Raw genomic sequence first — 20,739 nt, 5'->3', positions numbered from 1 at the left:
GCACCGAACAGGGACCCAAGTAGAGGGACATCCAGGCTGCTCTGTGCAAATACACGGCACAGAGCAGGTAAGTATAACAAGTTTGTAAAGTCTTTTTTTAGCGAAATCACTTCAAAGCGAATGGCTTAAAAAATATAAATCTATTCAAGTGTGTATTCATAACTCGGTGTGTATTATGTATGTTCTCTGTACTGTATTTAAGAACATGGCAACAGTCCCATGCTTCCGAAATGGGCAACTTGCATAGAACACTGCACATGACCAAAACTAACATGCATTGCCTGTTCCAAACTGAAGTGAGTGAAAGAAGAGGATCTGGAGCTCACAAAAGCTGTAAAAAGAGGCAAACCACTGTAAGAACCAATTTCATGATGTATTACAGGGCCATAAAGTAGGTGCATGTAGATGACTTGCGAGGACTAAGTATATCATTTAGTGCGGGGAGTATGCAACCTGTAGCTCACAATCTACCAGTAGATTGTGGACAGGTGAATGGTAGCTCTCCAGTCTGGGCTTGCTGACCCACCATCCAAAAGCCTCAGAGTGCAATGCAGAGGGACTCCAGAGTGGTGCCAGCAGCAGGAAAGAGCTCTTCAGATTGCGACATGGTAGTAGGGCAATTAGAGGTTTAAATCGGGTGTGAGGAGGCAACATTGTGCTCTGTGATCTTTCTCCCATGTTCAGGTAGATCTCCACATTTTTAAGGTTGCCTACCCCTGATTTGGTGTCAATTTAAAGTGATATTAACCACTTCAGCCCTGAAAGTCTTTACCTCCTATCTGACCAGTGCGTTTTTTGCGATTCGACACCCCGTTGCTTTAACTGACAATTATACAGTTGTGCGACGGCTCCCAAACAAAATTGACGTGCTTTTTTTTTTTTTTTTCTCCACAAATGGCTTTCTTTTGGTGGTATTCGATCACCTGCGGTTTTTATTTTTTGCACCATAAACAAAAAGCAACAATTTTGAAAAAAACCCGCATTTTTTGCTATTATATCCCCCCAAAAATATATATAAAAATTTTTTTTTCCTCAGTTTAGGCCGATATGTATTCTTCTACATATTTTTGGTAAAAGAAAATTGCAATAAGCGTATGGTTTGCGCAAAAGTTATAGCGTCTACAAAATGGGGGATAGTTTTGTGGCATTTTTATTTATTTTTTGCTAGTAATGGCGGCGATCAGCAATTTTATTTTTTTATCGTGACTGCGACATTATGGCAGACGCATTGGACAATTTTGACACATTTTTGGTACCATTGGCATTAATACAGCGATCAATGCTATAAAATTGCATTGATTACTGTAAAAATGTCACTGGCAGTGAAGGGGTTAACCACTAGGGACAGAGAAGGGTTAAGTGTATCCTGGGGGAGTGGCTGTATGTGACACCACACGGATCACTGCTCCCGATGATGGAGCAGACTATCAGTGTACTTTCATTAGGCAGAACGGGGAGATGCGGCATCTCCCCGTTCTTGAGCGATTGCAGGTATCCCCAGAGCGATCGAGTCTGAAGGACTCGCGGGCACGGAGCTCGGCGCGGGTACGGCGGGAAATTCAAAGTAACGTATGGGTACGTTACTTTGCCCAGCCATGCCATTCTGCCATGGCATGGCAATGGTATTTATTTTTTGTTTAAAAGTAACAAACATCTTGTTTACCAGCTTTGGCTAATGGTTTTGCACAGAGCAGCCCAGATTCCTCTTCTCGGGTCCCTTGCTGGCACTCCTAGCCCCTCCCTCCTGTCCCATTGAAAGCAGTGTGCTATGGGGCACCCGAGCCAGGTGGCTGCTGTGTCCATTCAGACCTGGAGCCATGGTTCAGTTTCGCCCCCCTCTCCTCATTGGTTTGCTGACTTTAACAGCAGCGGGAGCCAATGTCGCCATTCTGCTGTCTCGGGCCAATGAGGGAGAGTCCAAGACAGCCGAGGCTCTCGTGCAACATCACTGGCTTGAGATGGGGCTCGGGTAAGTATTAGTGGTGCTGCAGCACACGTTTTTTTTTTTTATTTATTTTTTATCTTCATGCATAGAATGTAGAGTTGTTATATCAAAGGGTTGAACCTCTGTCTGTAGATGAGGGAAGTTTAACCACTTAAAGATTAAATCTTTTTCTGACACTTGCTGCTTACAAGTTGAAATTAAAGAGGAAGTAAACCCTGATGGGTTTACTTCCTCTTTCATTCCCTGCAAAGGTAAAGCATAATGGACTACTATGCATCGCATAGTAGTCCATTATGTGTCGCTTACCTGACACAGGAGCCAGCGAAGTCACCGCTGTCCCCTGTAGTCCGGAGCATCCATCTTCTCGGTGGGTCTCGCTGCTCCGCCGCTGTCATTCAGTGAAACCGCGATGACTTCACTCCCGCACATGTGTACGGGAGCCGCCACTCGCGGCATATCGCCGTTGACAGGGGCGCGCTCAGTGCGCCTGCGCGCCGCTATCTACGGCGCATGCGCCATAGACAGCGGTGCCTGTCTTTCAGCAAATATCTCCTAAATCGTGTAGGTTTAGGAGATATTTCTTGGACCTACAGGTAAGTCTTAATCTAGCCTTAATCTAGGCTTACCTGTAGGTCAAAGTGGTTTGTAAGGGTTTACAACCACTTTAATATTGCTAGAAAATTACTCACACGTTTATTTAATTTTTAGCAGAGACCGTAGAGCAGGGATATGCAATTAGCGGACCTCCAGCTGTTGCAGAACTAAAAGTCCCATCATGCCTCTGGGTGCTGTGCTTGTGGCTGTCAGTCTTGCTATGCCTCATGGGACTTGTAGTTCTGCAACAGCTGGAGGTCCGCTAATTGCATATCTCTGCCCTAGAGAATAAAATGGTGGTTGTTGAAATATTTTGTCACACTGTATTTGTGTAGCGGTCTTTCAAGTGCAATTTTTTTTTTTTGTGAAATAAAAAAAAGTATAGTTGGCCTAATATTTTTTTTCTTATAATGTGAAAGATGCGTTGTGAGAATCGTGATTCTCATTTTAGCCAAAATTGTGCAGCTATAATAGAATGCGTTAAGATAAAAAAATATGTAGTGTGGGATCTAAGGCACTGTGCCTCTGGATGCTAGTCTTGAGCCGACCATAGTCAGAGCGATTTTCTGTCCTACAACCACAGGCCAGTTTTGATGGGGGATTGTAAAGACTTTACATTTGCTGATCTATAGGGGGTTGAATGGACCATCCAATCGGGTTCCCCTGAAGAACTGTCAGGCAGACACTTCGGACCCTTTGTGTGAAAGGGGCCTTAGTTTGAACTTTTAACACTTGGTGCTCAAATTCAACCATTTAGTGCTTGGTCTCAAGTGGATGACTAGGTGCTACATCACACCATAGATTGCACACTTTACCACCACTTCCGCTTAAAGCCCCTTATATGGTACTCGGGCGCTTCCTTCCACCATTTTGCCATGAGCACTTTGCTTCAGGATGGCTTGCACCTAAGTTGCTGGTTACTCTAACTCAGCCACACTTTTCCACACCCTACTCTGTAGGTATCCCACAGGGAAGTATCCCCACCTGTTGCAATGGTGGAAACCAGGCTAAAGGGAGCCATCGCAAAATCTCAGGCAAACATTCACTCTGCCAAAGGCCTGAACACAACTCAATTTTGTAATGACGAAGCTTCTAATTTTAGTACCGGTCTCCGCATCCAATTCCAGTTCTGTCTCGGGCATGCGCCAAGCAGCCTACCTTACTAATGCTGGCCATATACTATACGAAAAATCCTCTGAACCCATTTTTGAAAAACAAACATTTGGCCGTGAGCACAAATCGTTCAGTGGACATAAATTAATGCACTAAGGCAGGGGTTGACAAATTTGCTTGGAATCTAGGAGCCAGCTTAAAAAGTTAGGAGCCAGGTCCGTGACGACGATCCGGACCTGTCCCTGGCCTGACATGGAGACGAGTGAGGGGAAGATAGCAGCGCCGTCGCCGCCCCCCCCGTCTCCAAGTCATTGCCCATAGCTCTTAGAGGGACATTTTATTTTTTTTCAAATGACAATTTTTTTTTCAATTGCATTTTAGTGTAAATATGAGATGTGAGGTCTCTCTGACCCCAGATCTCATATTTAAGAGGACCTGTCATGCTTTTTCTATTACAAGGGATTTTTACATTCCTTGTAATAAGAATAAAAGTGACACAACATTTTTTTTAAAAGAACAGTGGAAAAAAAAAAAGTTAAAATAAAGCAGAAAAAATAATTTTTAAACGCGCCCTGTCCTGCCCGCATATAAAAATCGGTGTTCGAACCACACATAGGAGGTAGCGCCGTGATCGGTAGAGCGAGAGCAATAATTCTACCCCAGACCTCCTCTGTAACTCAAAACGTGCAACCTGTAGAATTTTTTTAAACGTCGCCTATGGAGATTTTAAAGGGTAAAAGTTTGTCGCCATTCCATGAGCGGGTGCAATTTTGAAGCGTGACATGTTGGGTATCAATTTACTCGGCGTAACATTATCTTTCACAATATAAAAAATAATTGGGCTAACTTTACTGTTGTCTTATTTTTTTATTAACTAAATTATTTTTCCCAATAAAAGTGCGCTTGTAAGTCCGCTGCACAAATACGGTGTGACAGACAGTATTGCAACAACCACCATTTTATTCTCTAGGGTGTTAGAATAAAAAATATATATAATGTTTAGGGGGTTCTAAATAAAGGGAAGAAGAGGCAGGTAATATAATACAGGCAGAGGAATCTTCATTAACATTGCTGGTTTGTCATACCAACGGCGACCACAAGAGGGCGCCAGATTCCATAAGGAATCATAGGACCGCAGAAGGCCTCAAAGCCGCGGCCTAAATTTTCGGCCGCCGGCGGAACGGCCCGACGCGATCACGCTGGGGGGGTCCACAGACACAGGATACCCCCAGCTGTGCTGCCCCAGGCGCGAGGTCGCTATTTCTAGTCGCCAATGCGACCTGGCGCCCGGGTTTTGTCGAGCCCTGCACTAAGGGGAATGAACATTGAACTAGATGTGAATTGCTTCATTACGACTACTAATTAAAGTGGTTGTAAACCCTTACAAACCACTTTGACCTACAGGTAAGCCTAGATTAAGGCTTACCTGTAGGTCCAAGCAATATCTCCTAAACCTATATGGTTTAGGAGATATTTGCCCGAAAACGGGCACCGCTGTCTACGGCGCATGCGCCGTAGACAGCGGCGCGCAGGCGCACTGAACGCGGCAGTTCCAAGAATGGAGCTGCCGCATTTGTCGACTCCCGTGCGCATGCGCGGGAGTGACGTCATCGCGGCTTCGCCGAATGACAGCGGCGGAGCTGCGAGACGCCACCAGCAAGATGGATGCGGCGGACTACAGGGGACAGCGCGACTTCGCTGGCTCCTGTGTCAGGTAAGTGACACATAATGGGCTACTATGCGATGCATAGTAGTCCATTATGCTTTACCTTTGCAGGGAAAAAAAGAGGAAGTAAACTCATCAGGGTTTACTTCCTCTTTAAGTGTAGTGATTAACAGTATGAAGTATTTGTATGAGTGACTGTTTACGAGAGACGGACCTTATTTTTAATTTTCATATTCAGATTTTATTTGGGTTTTTTTTTTTTTTTTTCTCTATCTCAGCCAGAGGGCTCATGGGAAAGGGTGAGCAAATATTGCTATCCTTTGTCCTCTTAAGCATTTTAATGTGTACACATCGGATACTGGGGCATGGGTTGGTTTTTGTTTTCACATTTGAGCCCATTGTAATAGTGTGTCATGGTTGCTATCTGGACGCTGTGAGCCGAATGGGCGTTACCTAGGCGACTCCACCTTCCATGCTTTCATTGGTTGATAGGAGTGGAATTGTTTATAATATCAGCTCGTCGCGTCGTAAGGCCACACCCTTGGATGTCAGTATGACGAAATGTGTCAGTGTTGGACCTAGCGACTACTAGTAAAGTGATGTCATCACGCCGATCAAAGTAGGAAGTAGGAAACAGGAACCCACAAGTGTCGAGTATAGTGAGGTGTAGTAGACGCGGACTGGTAACCCCTCCCGTTCGGACGTGTATGGATGTTAAATTGCCTATATTGTGCTCACACCGTGAGTGCATTTCTTAAAAGGGGGGCTCGTTTTTGGATTAAAGCATTTTACAACGGTATCGTGCTTTGGATTTTATTTCTTTTACTTGAGAGCAACAGTGTGATATCCAGCCCCCATGTACGAGAGTGTCGGTGAGGACATTGTCTACAAAATATCAGTGGTCGCTGTTTGAAACGTGTTATCCAGTGTAATCTGGTAAGTGCATTTATTATAGGGGAGGCTCACCCCCCCTCCCCCCCCCTTGCGTTTCTCACGAGTGGAGTTGGTGGTGAACTGCTGCGGATAACGGCTAGAGAAATATCTGTAACTAGATGCAACCCATTCATTTTATATTTGACTGTGGGACTAATCGCTTGTTTTTCAAATACCCATTGCTGATTGCACTGCATTAACACTGTGTTCCATTGTTTTAGCGCTGCCTTGGTTGTGTATTGATGTAATGCTTTTTTTTTTTTTTTTTTTTTCCCTTTCATATACCTAGTGCAGACAGTTCAGACGGGAAACACATTAACCTTTCAGTTTATCGTTCGGCAGAAAGTCCCAAACTTTTTCTTGGTGTTCATTTTTTGGGCCAAAAAAAAAAAGTCTAAATGACTGAAATTTCAGGTGATTTTTTTTATCGCATATGGCTAGCATTAGGCAAACTTTCTGCAACTATGTCACAATTCTTTGGACAGCTAATGAAAGGCAGTTATTCCAGGGAATGAAAAGGAACCAGATTAGAAGAGGTTGTGGATAATTTCTCACCCCAGACTCCTATGTGTGTGTATATATATATATATATATCTATATATAGCAGGCCTTGTCAAACCCCAGGCGCCAGGTCGCCAATGCGACCAGAAATCGCAACCTGGCGCCTAAGCTGCCACCAGCCCACTCACTATTGATGCCCCAGACATGCAGCAGCATTAACACTGACTGCCGTCGTCCTCCCTCCTCCACACTCTGTGTGTGAAACTGACAAGCAAGGGAGAGAGGGGAGAGAGGAGGATCTGTCAGATTTCAGCTTGATGTCGGGTTGGGCGGGACCCAGCAGCTATCAAACACCAGCCAATGGGATCTGGGCGGGCTGCTATGTGTATGTGGCCCGCCCCTTTTCTTAAACAGCCCAATCGTTGGCTGGTGTTTGATAGCTGCTGAGTCCCGCCCACTCAGCCGGGCCCCGCCCACTCCAACATTAAGCTCAATTCTGACAGCTCCTTTTACATTTAAGTAAGAGTGCTCCGTGTGCAACCTGCCAGCACCAACCGGTGCCACCGCCAATCGGTGCCAACCAGTGCCACCGCCAATCAATACAACCTGCAACCACTGCCCCCGCCAATCAGTGCCACGTTCCCCCGCCAATCAGTGCCACGTGCCCCCGCCAGTTCCAAACCAGTGTCACCTGCCAGTGCCAGCCAGTTCCATCTGTTGTCAGCCCATAACCCTGATGTAACAGCGTTTCATTGGAGTTATTGACTGGGTGCTCCATTGTGAGTTAGGGATAGGGTGAAAATGAGTGGCCTTACCCCGGGAGCTGACAATCCATACCACTCCAAAAAAAAAAAAAAAAACTGTCTCCTAACTTTTTTAACTGGCTCCTAAATTCAAAGCAAATTTGTGTATGTGTATGTGTATGTATGTATGTATGTATGTATGTATGTATGTATGTATGTATGTATGTATGTATGTATGTATGTATGTATGTATGTATGTATGTATGTATGTATGTATGTATGTATGTATGTATGTATGTATGTATGTATGTATGTATGTATGTATGTATGTATGTATGTATGTATGTATGTATGTGTGTATGTGTGTGTGTATGTATGTGTGTATGTATGTGTGTATGTATGTGTATATATATATATATATATATATATATATATATATATATATATATAAATATAATATTTCTGCATTCAGTATGCTTGCCAACATAGATATGCTCATTTCTGCTGTGCATAAAAAGCCTCTACAGTGTCGCACTTTAATCATCTCCATCTCGTAATGTACAAAGACCATCAAAACTGAATTTGTTCTGATTTATGAACAAATAGGATAATTTATGATTGAATCAATTCAGAAAAGTATTTCCCTCTATCCAGCATTAAAAAGTGGTCTGCTCCTATAGAACACCATGCTGCCTATCTTTTACAAACATTTCACTGCTCCAATTAAAGGTGTTCCTTCATTAAAAGATTCTGAAAGTGGGAAGTTTGAAAAGCTCTCTTTACACTTGCAGGCCCAGCTCTGTAATCGGCTATCGCTGCACATACTATCTACCAAGCTGCAGCTAAGTGGACTAGCACAATAAACAACCAACATGAGCCCGTAGTCCTGGATAGCAGTTTAGCTCTGCTCAGTGGCGTAACTATCTGAGTGGCATAGGTCACACTTGCGATTTGGTGCTGTTATTCAACCACTGTCAGGAAGGCCCCAGCAGGGTTGCTGGCTGCAGGGCTCTGAGCTGAAAGCATCTCTCTCCTACAGCCCAGAGCCTGCACTGACAGTTCACCCTCCCTTGTACAGAGAGGAGAAAGCTGACTGATCTGCTCCTTCTCCTCTCACCCCTCTCCTCCTGTGTGCACTGCGGGAAATGTTAACCTAAGCAGCTGAATTTAATTACTGATGGGTGCCACTGATAATCCGGGCACTCAGCTCACTCTTTGTTGTGCTTCATGGAGCTCGCGCGGATGCCCCATTGCAAGGCGTTTACTTTGAGTGCACTTGGGACCCCAGAAGAGGATGATTGGTCACTGTTGTGTGCAGAAGCATTGCAAAGAAAAGGGGGATTGACATGTTTTAAAATGAAAAAAGTCTGAAGTCGCTTTTAATGGTCCAGTAGTTTTTTACAGGTGCTTGCTTTGTCCTTTTACTTCCTGGCTACTTATTAGACATGTGCGATTCGTTTCGTACGAATCTCAAATTCGTACGAATTTCCCAAAATTCGTATGTCCGGGAGGATCCGAAATACGAATTGCCATGTGTCCGAATTTTGTACGCAATACGAACTTTTGTTTACGGATTTCGGATCAGTTGTCGTCACATCGACGACTCAGTCATTATGCTTATTATGAGGGGCTCCCACCATCCCTGTGCTATGCTGACTTCCTCCTGGGGCTGTACCTCTGCTGTGCATATTATGAGGGGCTCCCACCATCCCTGTGCTGTGCTGACTTCCTCCTGGGGCTGTACCTCTGCTGTGCATATGAGGGGCTCCCACCATCCCTGTGCTATGCTGACTTCCTCCTGGGGCTGTACCTCTGCTGTGCTCATTGAGGGGTTTCCACCATTCCTGTGCTGTACTGACATACTGAGCACAGCAGGGGTACAGCCCCAGGAGGAAGTCAGCATAGCACAGGGATGGTGGGAGCCCCTCATAATATGCACAACAGAGGTACAGCCCCAGGAGGAAGTCAGCACAGGGATGGTGGGAGCCCCTCATAATATGGACAGCAGAGGTACAGCCCCAGGAGGAAGTCAGCATAGCACAGGGATGGTGGGAGCCCCTCATAATAAGCAGCCCCAGGAGGAAGTCAGCACAGCACAGGGATGGTGGGAGCCCCTCATAATCAGCCCCAGGAGGAAGTCAGCACAGCACAGGGATGGTGGGAGCCCCTCATAATATGCACAGCAGAGGTACAGCCCCAGGAGGAAGTCAGCACAGGGATGGTGGGAGCCCCTCATAATAAGCAGCCCCAGGAGGAAGTCGGTACAGCACAGGGATGGTGGGAGCCCCTCATAATAAGCAGCCCCAGGAGGAAGTCAGCACAGGGATGGTAGGAGCCCCTCATAATATGCACAGCAGAGCTACAGCCCCAGGAGGAAGTCTGCATAGCACAGGGATGGTGGGAGCCCCTCATAATAAGCAGCCCCAGGAGGAGCAGGCGAAAACTGGACCAGCGGTGCATGGCAGACAATCCGCTTCTCTTTCTCATCTGAAAATTCGTATTTCGGATAGTAAATTCTTCAACGGAATTTCGTATTTTGGATAAAAACCAAACTTCCATCAGCATCAACTGTCATATTGAGGTATATTTTTGCCTTTTAAATTCATCGTAACGAACGTTCGTACAAGTTAACGAACCTAACGACAATTCGTATTTCAAACTAAACGGAATTTCGGACAAGAAGTACGAATTAATTTTAATACGAACCGTAACGGAACAGAACGAAATGAATTTATTGACAGCGCCCATGTCTAGAACCTCTTCCCATTTTTGCAGGAGATTTACTCAGCTGCACTGGTGAGTAGGGTTTTGTTTAGTCCTGGTTCAAATTAATGAAATTAATGATTGTAATAGTTACATATTTGCTCTAATTTGTATACATCTTCTTGAAATGGGAATTTTAGATATTCAACTCTTATTTTTCTGCCTGTCTTTATGTATACTGCTTTCCTCTGAAAAGCTTCTTTGCTCTGCTGGTCACAGCGGAGCTTTGAAAACAAGTAGTATTTATTTGTTGCATGATGTTTGCAGCTGTTCAATGCTAAAAAAGTATCCCATTTGTGCATTCTCTGGTCTATGGTTCTATTGAGGGTCCTTTTTGAAAGTGTTACTTTTAAAGAGGAAGTAAACCCTGATGGGTTTACTTCCTTTGTCTCCCTGCAAAAGTAAAGCATAATGGGCTACTATGCATCGCATAGTAGCCCATTATGTGTCAAAATGAACCAAAATTAGCGCTGTCCCCACTTGTCCATATAAATATAAGGTGATCTGAGTACTTGTACATTCATTCCGCTCTGGGTGTTGCAGCTCTCATATAAGTCCACTGGGTGGCAGACTTGTATCTATAAAGTATAAAGCTAGAGAGAGCGCACGTCAGCCCTGGTGTATTAACATTTTATTAAAAAGATTCAATTGATAAAAAAGCAACAGTTGCACTCACGGATTACTGGTGTATAAACAGAATAACTCATTCCACATATGGCCTCCTCTCCTGGTCTGTATGATCTTGAACGGACTTGCAGGAAGGTAAACAAAAAGGAAGCTGCAGGCATAAACCACCTGCTTTCCACTACTGCACACTGCTCTCTATCTAGCACGGACCAGCCGGCTATCCCAGGGGGAAAGGAAGAGTATACTGTGATCACGCTCACTGCTCAAATTACTAAAAACCATTACTATGACATGTTTCGGAGGTGTGGCCTCCTTCAGGTCCTGAAGGAGGCCATGCCTCCGAAACATGTTGTAGTAATGGTTTTTAGTCATTTGAGCAGTGAGCGCAATCCGTGTACTTACTTCTTCCCCCTGTACACATAAGGCCTGTACACAACCGATCGTCTGCAAATCTTACCATTAGTACGGTGCTTTCAACAGATGATTTCACTTTCGTAAGACAAAAGCCGGATGTGCAGGCTATAATCTTTTTTCTTTTTTTTTTTTTTTTTTTTTTTTTTTTTTTTGGCCGTGAACTGTGTCTGATTTTTCTTTTCGTTAGTATGGGTTTTCGTATGAAAACCAATCGTAAGAGCAAGACTACTCATGCTCAATGGAAAGAATACATACAAAACTATTCAACACGTTACGACACTTCTGATGTTGTATTCTGTCATTCTGCCAGGTTCAACAACAAGCTACAGCAGTTTGTGTGCTCTGATAGTTCCATGGAGCCAGTACTCCCTGGTTTATGCTTTCCCTCTGATCCTTCTCCTTCCACGTTTGTTGCGTGGGATTCGGAGAGAGGAGATTCCAGTCATTCTGGTGGCACCAGCCTGGCCCAGAAGGTTCCCAGAGATTGTAAAACAGACAATAGACAGGCCATGGATGCTTCCACCTCGCCCCGATCTCTGTCGCAAGGTCCTATATTCCATCCCAATTTACAGTCTCTAAATTTGACGCCATGGCTATTGAAGCCATTGTGTTAAAGGACCGTGGCATCTTGGAACCTGTGGTGTCAACTCTAGTGAATGCTAGAAAAGCTGTCACTAGGAAGATTTATCATAAGGTCTGGAAGACGCTTTGTTGCTTGCTGTGAAGCCAGAAAATGGCATCCTCGGAAATATGCGATTGGAAGAATTCTCTTTTCTACAGTCAGCTGTGGAAATCAAATTTTGGCTTTTGAGTACAATAAGGGCCAAAAAAACTTTACCTCTATCAGCATTCTTCCAAAGTCCTTTTAGTCTCTCATTCACTGATCCAAACCTTTTATGCGAGGGGCAACTCGCTTTCTCCCCCCATTAGGTCATCTGTGTCCTTGGGACTTCAACTTAGTGCTGTCTGTGTTACAGAAACAACCATTTTAAACCTAATAAGGAAATTCCATTAGACTTGCTGTCATGCAAGCTAGCCTTCCTGATGGCTATGACCTTGGCTAGAAGGGTGTCAGAGTTGGCGGTCCTTTCATGCAGGGAACTCTACTTGATCCTTCACCATGACAGTTATGTTACGACCTGTTCCATCCTTTTTGCCAAAAGTGGTGTCGGCATTTGATTTAAGTCAGGATATTATTTTGCCTTCTATATTGTTCTCTCAGCCTCGTTCAGCGGAAGAGACGACTGCATTCTTTGGACGTTGTCTGGGGGGGTGTTTTTGTTTTCCAACTGTGTGTGTTTTGGGTAAAAAAAAAAAAAACCAAACCATAAAAACCACAGAGGTGATCAAAGATGCAAATTTAGTTTGGGCACAGCATTGCATGACTGCGCCGTTGTCAGTTAAAGCGGCGCATTGCCAAATTGTAAAGTGCTCTGGTCAGGAAGGGGGTAAAATCTTCTGGGGCTGAAGTGGTTAAAGTACATTGTGTGGAGTTGGGCAGCCCATTGAAAATGATTGCGTTCTAATGCATTTCAATACAGAACAATGTCAGTTCTGCTGTAATTTTATACTTTTTACATACAATGAATTGAGACCGCCAGTAAGAGAAGCCATATTGTTGGTATCCATAAAAGTAATTACAAGTAGTGGTTGCAATAATTACTCCCAGCACTGCTGTCCCTGGACTCAAATCATGACAGCACTGAGCGTCTGTGTTGGAGACACAGTAATAAACAATTGCACACACATCAGTGTGTGTAGTATCAGAAGGGAAAACATGCTGTCAGACAGTTCTGTAAAATGTAAAAAAAATATATATATTTTTTTGTCGGCCAACAGAAACAGGCTTTGTCTTCAAATTCAGGTCAAACAAAACAAAACGGTTGCAGCTTCCCATCTATGCATTGCACAGTCCTCTTACATAAGTTCTAGTGTGCTTAGCTTCAGCACACACAGTATTCAAAGTCCCTCTGACAGTCTAGTCTTTCCAGGCTTGCATGCAGGTCTGTAGACCCCAGACCAGCTGAATAATAAGCAGATCTGAAGGGTAAGTTCCTGGCCTTTGCAAGTAACCCCTCTTGACCCTGCCCCAGACTGACTCTCTACAGTGTATATGTGTAATATTATGTTTACCTTGCTAGTTTTAAAGTGTACTGTGGTTTGCCCACTTGCAACAAAGCACAGGATTACCCAAGCCATGATGCATGCCAAGATCAAAGCCACCCTATAAGATGAGATTCCAAAATACATTAAAATATGGCAACCTTGACTTGACCACTTCTGTCCACCCAGTTTGGATGCATTTCTAGTTGTACCTTGAGTTCACCTAGAGCAACGAACCCTTTATGAAACCCTATCCACCCTATTTTCCTATTTCCTCTATTGGTACCCCCTATCGGGAGTTTATTTTTTTATTTTTTTTGTTATGGTGCCGCACTAGTGAGATTCACCCTGTCTAGACTTATTACTGAGGGTAAAATGCTAAATATTCTAGAAGGTGACTCTTCTAGTGACAACTATCAGAAGACATTTTCCTCAAATTTTAGAGATTGAACGTAGGAAGAGAAGTCTTAATAGAATACATACCCCCACCCCACTGCTACTGCCATAACACACAGTGGTGGCAGTAAGAGGGTTAAAGTGACACTATATGCTATTCCTATTCTTTAAGAATCATCCATACAAATTCATTACACAATGGCCCTTTAATCCCTTTTTCATGATGTTTGTTTTTACTGGTTTCTGCCACCTTGTAACGTCCTCCATGAACTAATTTCAGGGGCTAGTAAGAGGGGGTGGCTATGTTCCTACTTAGTGGAGCCATAGAGAACGAATGTAGGCACCCTCTAACAGCCTGATTACAGCAGTATAGAATATTTGCTTGAACAATTTTTTTCTTTTACAAAAGGTTTATTGAAAAAAATTCACATCAGTGAGAAAATACAGGAATGGCATGGATCTGCCAAAAACACATCAAAAACCTGTGAAGAGTTACATATAGACATAACAATGTTGGACTTGTGTCCGGCCCATAATAATCATGTAGGACAGGGGTTGACAAATTTGCTTTGAATTTAGGAGCCAGTTGTTTTTTTTCAGCTCCCGGGGTAAGGCCACTCATTTTCACCCCCTATCCCTAACTCACAATGGAGCAACCAGTCAATAACTCCATTGAAACGCTGTTACATCAGGGGTATGGGCTGACCAGAGAGTAAGGCTGGCAACATGGAACTGGCTGGCACTGGCAGGTGGCACTGGTTGCCACTGGAAGGCACGTGGAACTGCCAGATGGCATTGGCAGGTGACACTGGTTGGCACTGGCAGGTGGCCCTGGTTGGCAGGTGGCCCTGGTTTGGCACTGGCAGGTGGCCCTGGTTTGGCACTGGCAGGTGGCCCTGGTTTGGCACTGGCAGGTGGCCCTGGTTTGGCACGTGGCCCTGGTTGGCACTGGGTGGCAGGTGGCACTGGGTGGTGGTGGCACTGGTTGGTGCCAATGATAGGCGGTGGCACTGGCTGGTGGCACTGGTTGGTGGTGGCAGGTGGTATTGATTGGCGGTGGCACTGGTTGGCACTAGCAGGTGGCACTGATTGGCGGTGGCACTGGTTGGCGGTGGCAGGTGGTATTGATTGGAGTTGGCACTAGCAGGTGGCACTGGTTGGCACTGGCAGGTTTCACACGGAGCACTCTGTTACTGAAATGTAACAGAGGAGCTGTCAGAATTGAGCTTAGTCGGAATGGGCAGGGCCCGGCCGGGGTGGGCGGGACTCAGTAGCTATCAAACACCAGCCAACGATTGGGCTGCTTAAGAAAAGGGGCGGGCCACATACACGTAGCGGCCCGCCCAGATCCCATTGGCTGGTGTTTGATAGCTGCCGGGTCCCGCCCCCACCCCGGCCGGGTCCCGCCCCCACAGACATCAAGCTGACAGATCCTCCTCTCTCCATTTGCTTGTCAGTTTCACACACTCAGCGCGGCGCTGCTGAGTGTGGAGGAGGGAGGAGGACGGCAGTCAGTGTTAATGCTGCTGCATGTCTGGGGCATCGATAGTGAGTGGGCTGGTGGCAGCTTAGGCACCAGGTCGTGACTTCTGGTCGCATTGGCGACCTGGTGCCTGGGGTTTGTCGAGCCCTGATGTAGGAGTATCCAAGGCTGGCCGCAACTCGCAGCTGCACGCCATAGAGCAGAACTAACGGGCCGTAGGGGCGGACAGAGTTCATTTGTTCGATGGGGTACCAATGTCAGATAACCACACAGCAGATAGAAAGTCAAGCTTGAACAATTTTTTTAACCACTTCAGCCCCAGAAGGTTTCACCCCCTTAATGAATGACCAAGCCATTTTTTGCTCTATGCACTGCGTTACTTTGACAATTGCAGTCATGTGAAACTACACACACACACACACACACACACGTATGTTGGTGGTATTTGATCACCTCTTTCTTGCGGTGAAAACAAAAAAAAACTACAATTTTGAAGAGAAATATTTTTTAAAGACCATCTGTCTTGCAGCGGCTCCTCCTTTGACCTGCTGTTGATTTGCCGACAGTCCCATTCACTTTAATAGAATGGCTGGTGATGTATCAGTGACACAACAAGTGAGGCGAGGGATGTGGCGGCAGCAGGTGAGTGGATGCCCCAAAAACAGGCACTGCCATGATGGATCTGAAATGATGGGTGTTCTTTAAATGTAAGGACTTGTTCTTGCTGGTAGTTATAATCTTTAATATTTCCAAAGGTTTCCTATTTAGAATAAGTTGTCAGGTTAGTAAAACGGTGATATCAGAACCAATTCACTCATACAGTTTGTAGTATACATAGCTTTGCAAAACTATAGGAAAGAGGAATAATCCTGAACTTTTTTATCTCATGGTTACAGTGAAATTGTGATTGCATTAATGCAGTGCGTGTTATCGTAGCTTGCAGAGTTTGGATTCATTGAATGAGTTTACCATGTTACCACCAGTTTAAAGCGGTAGTAAACCCGCAATGTTTTTTTTTTTTAACCTGCAAAGCAAAAGGCATAATGAGCTAGTATGCACCGCATACTAGCTCATTATGAAATACTTACCTTAGAACGAGGCCCCGACATCTGGCCCGATCCACGCCGAGGGAGCCGACATGCTCCCTCGGCGTCTCTTCCGGTTATCGCGGCTCCGGCGCTGTGAGTGGCCGGAGCCGCGATATCGTCACTCCCGCGCATGCGCGCGGGAGATTTCAGTCCGGCCGCACGAGCGCTGCCGGATTTTCACGGAGAGAACCCCCTTGTGCGCATGCGCCGCTGCAGTCAGCGGCGCATACCGAGGGGAATATCTCCTAAACCGTACAGGTTTAGGAGATATTTTTTTTACCTACAGGTAAGCCTTATTATAGGCTTTCCTGTAGGTAAAAGTTAAAAAAATGACCATACTACCACTTTAAATGTAAATATTGCAGAAAATATGCACTATACCAGGGGTTGACAAATTTGCTTGGAATCTAGGAGCCAGCTTAAAAAGTTAGGAGCCAGGTCCGTGACGGCGATCCGGACCTGTCCCTGGCCTGACATGGAGACGAGTGAGGGGAAGATGGCAGCGCCGTCGCCGCGCCCCCCCCCCCGTCTCCAAGTCATTGCCCATAGCTCTTAGAGGGACATTTTATTTATTTATTTTTTTCAAATGACAATTTTTTTTTCAATTGCATTTTAGTGTAAATATGAGATGTGAGGTCTCTCTGACCCCAGATCTCATATTTAAGAGGACCTGTCATGCTTTTTCTATTACAAGGGATTTTTACATTCCTTGTAATAAGAATAAAAGTGACACATTTTTTTTAAAAGAACAGTGGAAAAAAAAAAAGTTAAAATAAGCAGAAAAAATAATAATTTTTAAACGCGCCCTGTCCTGCTCGCATATAAAATCGGTGTTCGAACCACACATAGGAGGTAGCGGCGCGATCGGTAGAGCGAGAGCAATAATTCTAGCCCCAGACCTCCTCTGTAACTCAAAACGTGCAACCTGTAGAATTTTTTTAAACGTCGCCTATGGGGATTTTAAAGGGTAAAAGTTTGTTGCCATTCCATGAGCGGGTGCAATTTTGAAGCGTGACATGTTGGGTATCAATTTACTCGGCGTAACATTATCTTTCACAATATAAAAAATAATTGGGCTAACTTTACTGTTGTCTTATTTTTTTATTAACTAAATTATTTTTCCCAACAAAAGTACGCTTGTAAGTCCGCTGCACAAATACGGTGTGACAGACAGTATTGCAACAACCACCATTTTATTCTCTAGGGTGTTAGAATAAAAAATATATATAATGTTTAGGGGGTTCTAAATAAAGGGAAGAAGAGGCAGGTAATATAAAACAGGCAGAGGAAACTTTGCAGAGGAAATTAGCATTGCTGGTTTGTCATACCAACAGCGACCACAAGAGGGCGCCACATTCCATAAGGAATCATAGGACCGCAGAAGGCCTCAAAGCCGCGGCCTAAATTTTCGGCCGCCGGCGGAACGGCCCGACGCGATCACGCTGGGGGGGTCCACAGAGACAGGATACCCCCAGCTGTGCTGCCCCAGGCGCGAGGTCGCTATTTCTAGTCGCCAATGCGACCTGGCGCCCGGGTTTTGTCGAGCCCTGCACTATACACACTAAGCTCCGTTTCATGCTGAATAAATGAATTTTTTTACTCCAAAAGCGTTTTTTTTTTTTTTTTTTTTTTTATCCACTCTGGGTATAGACATGACTGACAGCCCCCCCCCCCCCCCCCTCTTTTTTTATCATCACATTTTGTTGCCTTTCAGCCTGAAATCAAGACAGGTTTTTGCTTTAGCCAGCTGTAACTTATAACGCCCATACATACACACACACACACCCGTCTTTCAGTGGGGTGACATTTCCTGCATTTTTCCTTACCTGCGACAAGTTGGGAAGTGAGAATCTCTCCAAACAGGAAATATCCTATTCCTAGAATATGTTTTCCTGTTAGTTTCTCCTCCATATTTTTTTTAGTTGGCATTGGACAAATGCTGTGAGACCAAAATAATTTTTTATTTTTGGTTGAAGGAACTCTTCATGAGACAGATGTTTAAAAATATCCAGATCGTTATTTGGTGATCAATGGAATTTTATCAGTTTCTGGATTTAGTACTAATAAGTTCTGCTTTATATTAGTGGAATGGCTTGCAGAAATGATCTAGTGGAACTTTTTGTTCATAGTAACTGTATGTTTTGTTTTCTAATGCGTGTCTGCAATTATATTATATGAACATAACCTGTATTTGGTAAAGGATATAAACTGAAGATTTAATTTTCTTTCTTTTTTTTTTTTTTTCCTCTCCCAATCTACAGGGTATCATTAGCCGAGTTAAAGACACAGTAAAGAGCATAGTTCCAAGTTGGTTACAAAAATATTTTAACAGCGTGGAAGAGTCGCAAGAGGTTACTCGGCAAACAATTGAACAAGAGGAGCATGTGGAAACACAGAATGATGTTGAAAATGACCATTTTGAAGATGAGAATCTCCCTATTTTTGGCAGTTCTGCCCCAGAACCTGTCAGGATCCAGTGTGGTGAGTCTGCAAGACATATACAATGTTTCTATATTCTCCAAGGGGTGCTGTCACTAGGGCTTTTACAATCGCCTGAAATAACTGTGATAAGGAGTTACCACAACTGGCTTTCTGGCAACTCGACCATGGAGCTGATTTTGTTTTCATGTATTGTTGTGTTGTGTTCTCCTTTTAAAAACCATCTTTGTCCAGAGCAGCCTGTATTTCTGAGGTTACCTGTTAGTTTTTCTTTGTATTTCGAACAATTTTTCTGGGAGTTGTGGCCTCAATCTTTCTTGGTCTCAGACCATGGCTTGGTATCGGAAGATCCCACAAATTTTCCTCTTAATAAACGAACAGTATTGACTGGCATATTAAAGGTTTTGGATATCATCTTTTTATATCTTTTCCATTAGAGGCTCTTTACCTAGATCGGATTTGTGGTGTGTCAGTGACCTACCACACCACTGATTGTTGCATGCCCCCGGCTTATCCTGCATATGGCGTCCAGTCAGGATAATGCAAACCACTGCTCGGTCATCATTCTGCTATAGGCCGGGCGGGAAGTGGTTGACCTGTGCATATCACCATGTGTGTATGTACCAAGGCCAAACATTCCAGGGGATGGAAAGTTTTGCTCAGGGCCATTTGGTTGCTTTCTGTTGCTATATTTTAAAAAGGAGTCCAACGGCTATGTTATATCTAGGAATGCGCTCGGGCGTTTTCAGAATTCCACCTGCCCGATCCCACCAGGAAGCAGACCTTCCTAATCACATTTCACGGTCCACGGCTGCACCGATTGGGAAATGTCTCACTGCCTCTGATTAGCCGTGTGTAGTAGAGGTTGCCTGATGTGGGTTTTTCTCTGGCCGATATTTAGAAATTGCAGCAGCCGATATCAGATTTATGATTAATTTTTTTGTTGGGCCGATTTTTTTTATTTATTTATTTTTTCCTTTCTTTCTTTTTCTTCTCCCCATCATCTCATAAAATCTAAGTAATACAGAAAATGTCTTAAATTAAACGTTAAACACAACAGGCCTCCAATCAGTGCACTTGTATGTGTAATTTAGATTACCTGTTTTTGTGTAAAAATTTTTGATTTAAAAAAAAAAAACTTTTGGATGAAAAAAATGGGCTAACTTTACTGTTTTTTTTCTTATTTATTTTTATTAAAGTGTATTTTTTCCCAAAAAATTGCATTTGAAAGACTGCGGTGCTAATACCGTGTGACTTTTTTTTGGCATGATCAGTCATAATTTCAGTATTTAATGCTAAAATGTCATGATTTCTGTCAGGGTATGCAAACCTCCCTCTGTTTTGTACCTAATATCGCCTAAACTTGTAGTTTAGGAGATATTTACTGTGCACTGCGCGGATTATATCGGCGCATGTGTTCTGAAGGAACGGCTGCAGGTGCAGTTTCTTCAAAATCCTGTGCTGTGACTGGTGTCGCCCGCGTGCATGCGAGGGAGTGGCATCATGCGGCTCTGGCCAGTCACACAGTCGAAGACCGTGGACCTGTAAGAAACACGGGCGAAGATGGCTGCGGCCTCCAGCAGGGCCCACGAAGACTTCATTTGCAGGCAAGTGTCACATAATGTGCTAATAATTGCAGCGGAGTTCCACCAACTTTTAGAACCATTTGTTAAAATCATTATTGCAGCAGATCAAGCGATGGAATTTTTATTTTTTTCCGGCTGTGCTGTCTCCTGGGAGCAATGTGTCTTATTTGCCAGCAGTCAGTGTGGATGGCCGCCACATGGGTTGCCATCACGATGGGGCGGGCACTTACGGTGCCGCTCGCTGTGAAGTTTCCAGCGTTGCAATCATTTCCTGCAGTGCATGCTGGTCATTCAGCTGCACCGTATCCCGAAAGACAATGCTTGTGGGCTTCACATGCCAACAAG

The 20,739-nt window shown here is 44.4% G+C and overlaps 1 protein-coding gene across 3 annotated transcripts in view; it reads left to right on the top strand.

Annotated features, from left to right (window-relative positions):
- Positions 1-20,739, top strand: part of NUP153 (nucleoporin 153) — a 143,793-nt gene that overhangs the window by 15,402 nt on the left and 107,652 nt on the right. For all 3 annotated transcript variants that reach the window (XM_077492243.1, XM_077492242.1, XM_077492241.1), the window contains exon 2: positions 18,631-18,850. In XM_077492243.1, the coding sequence (XP_077348369.1) occupies positions 18,631-18,850 (220 nt within the window). The remainder of the gene's footprint in view (positions 1-18,630; positions 18,851-20,739) is intronic.

This window comes from Lithobates pipiens, unplaced genomic scaffold (genome assembly GCF_037356315.1).
Source record: "Lithobates pipiens isolate NorthernLeopardFrog02 unplaced genomic scaffold, aLitPip1_a1.2 Scaffold_19, whole genome shotgun sequence".
NCBI lineage: Eukaryota > Metazoa > Chordata > Amphibia > Anura > Ranidae > Lithobates > Lithobates pipiens.
The sequence above is the reverse complement of the archived record's forward strand: the minus strand, read 5'-3'. Positions and strand labels throughout refer to the sequence as shown.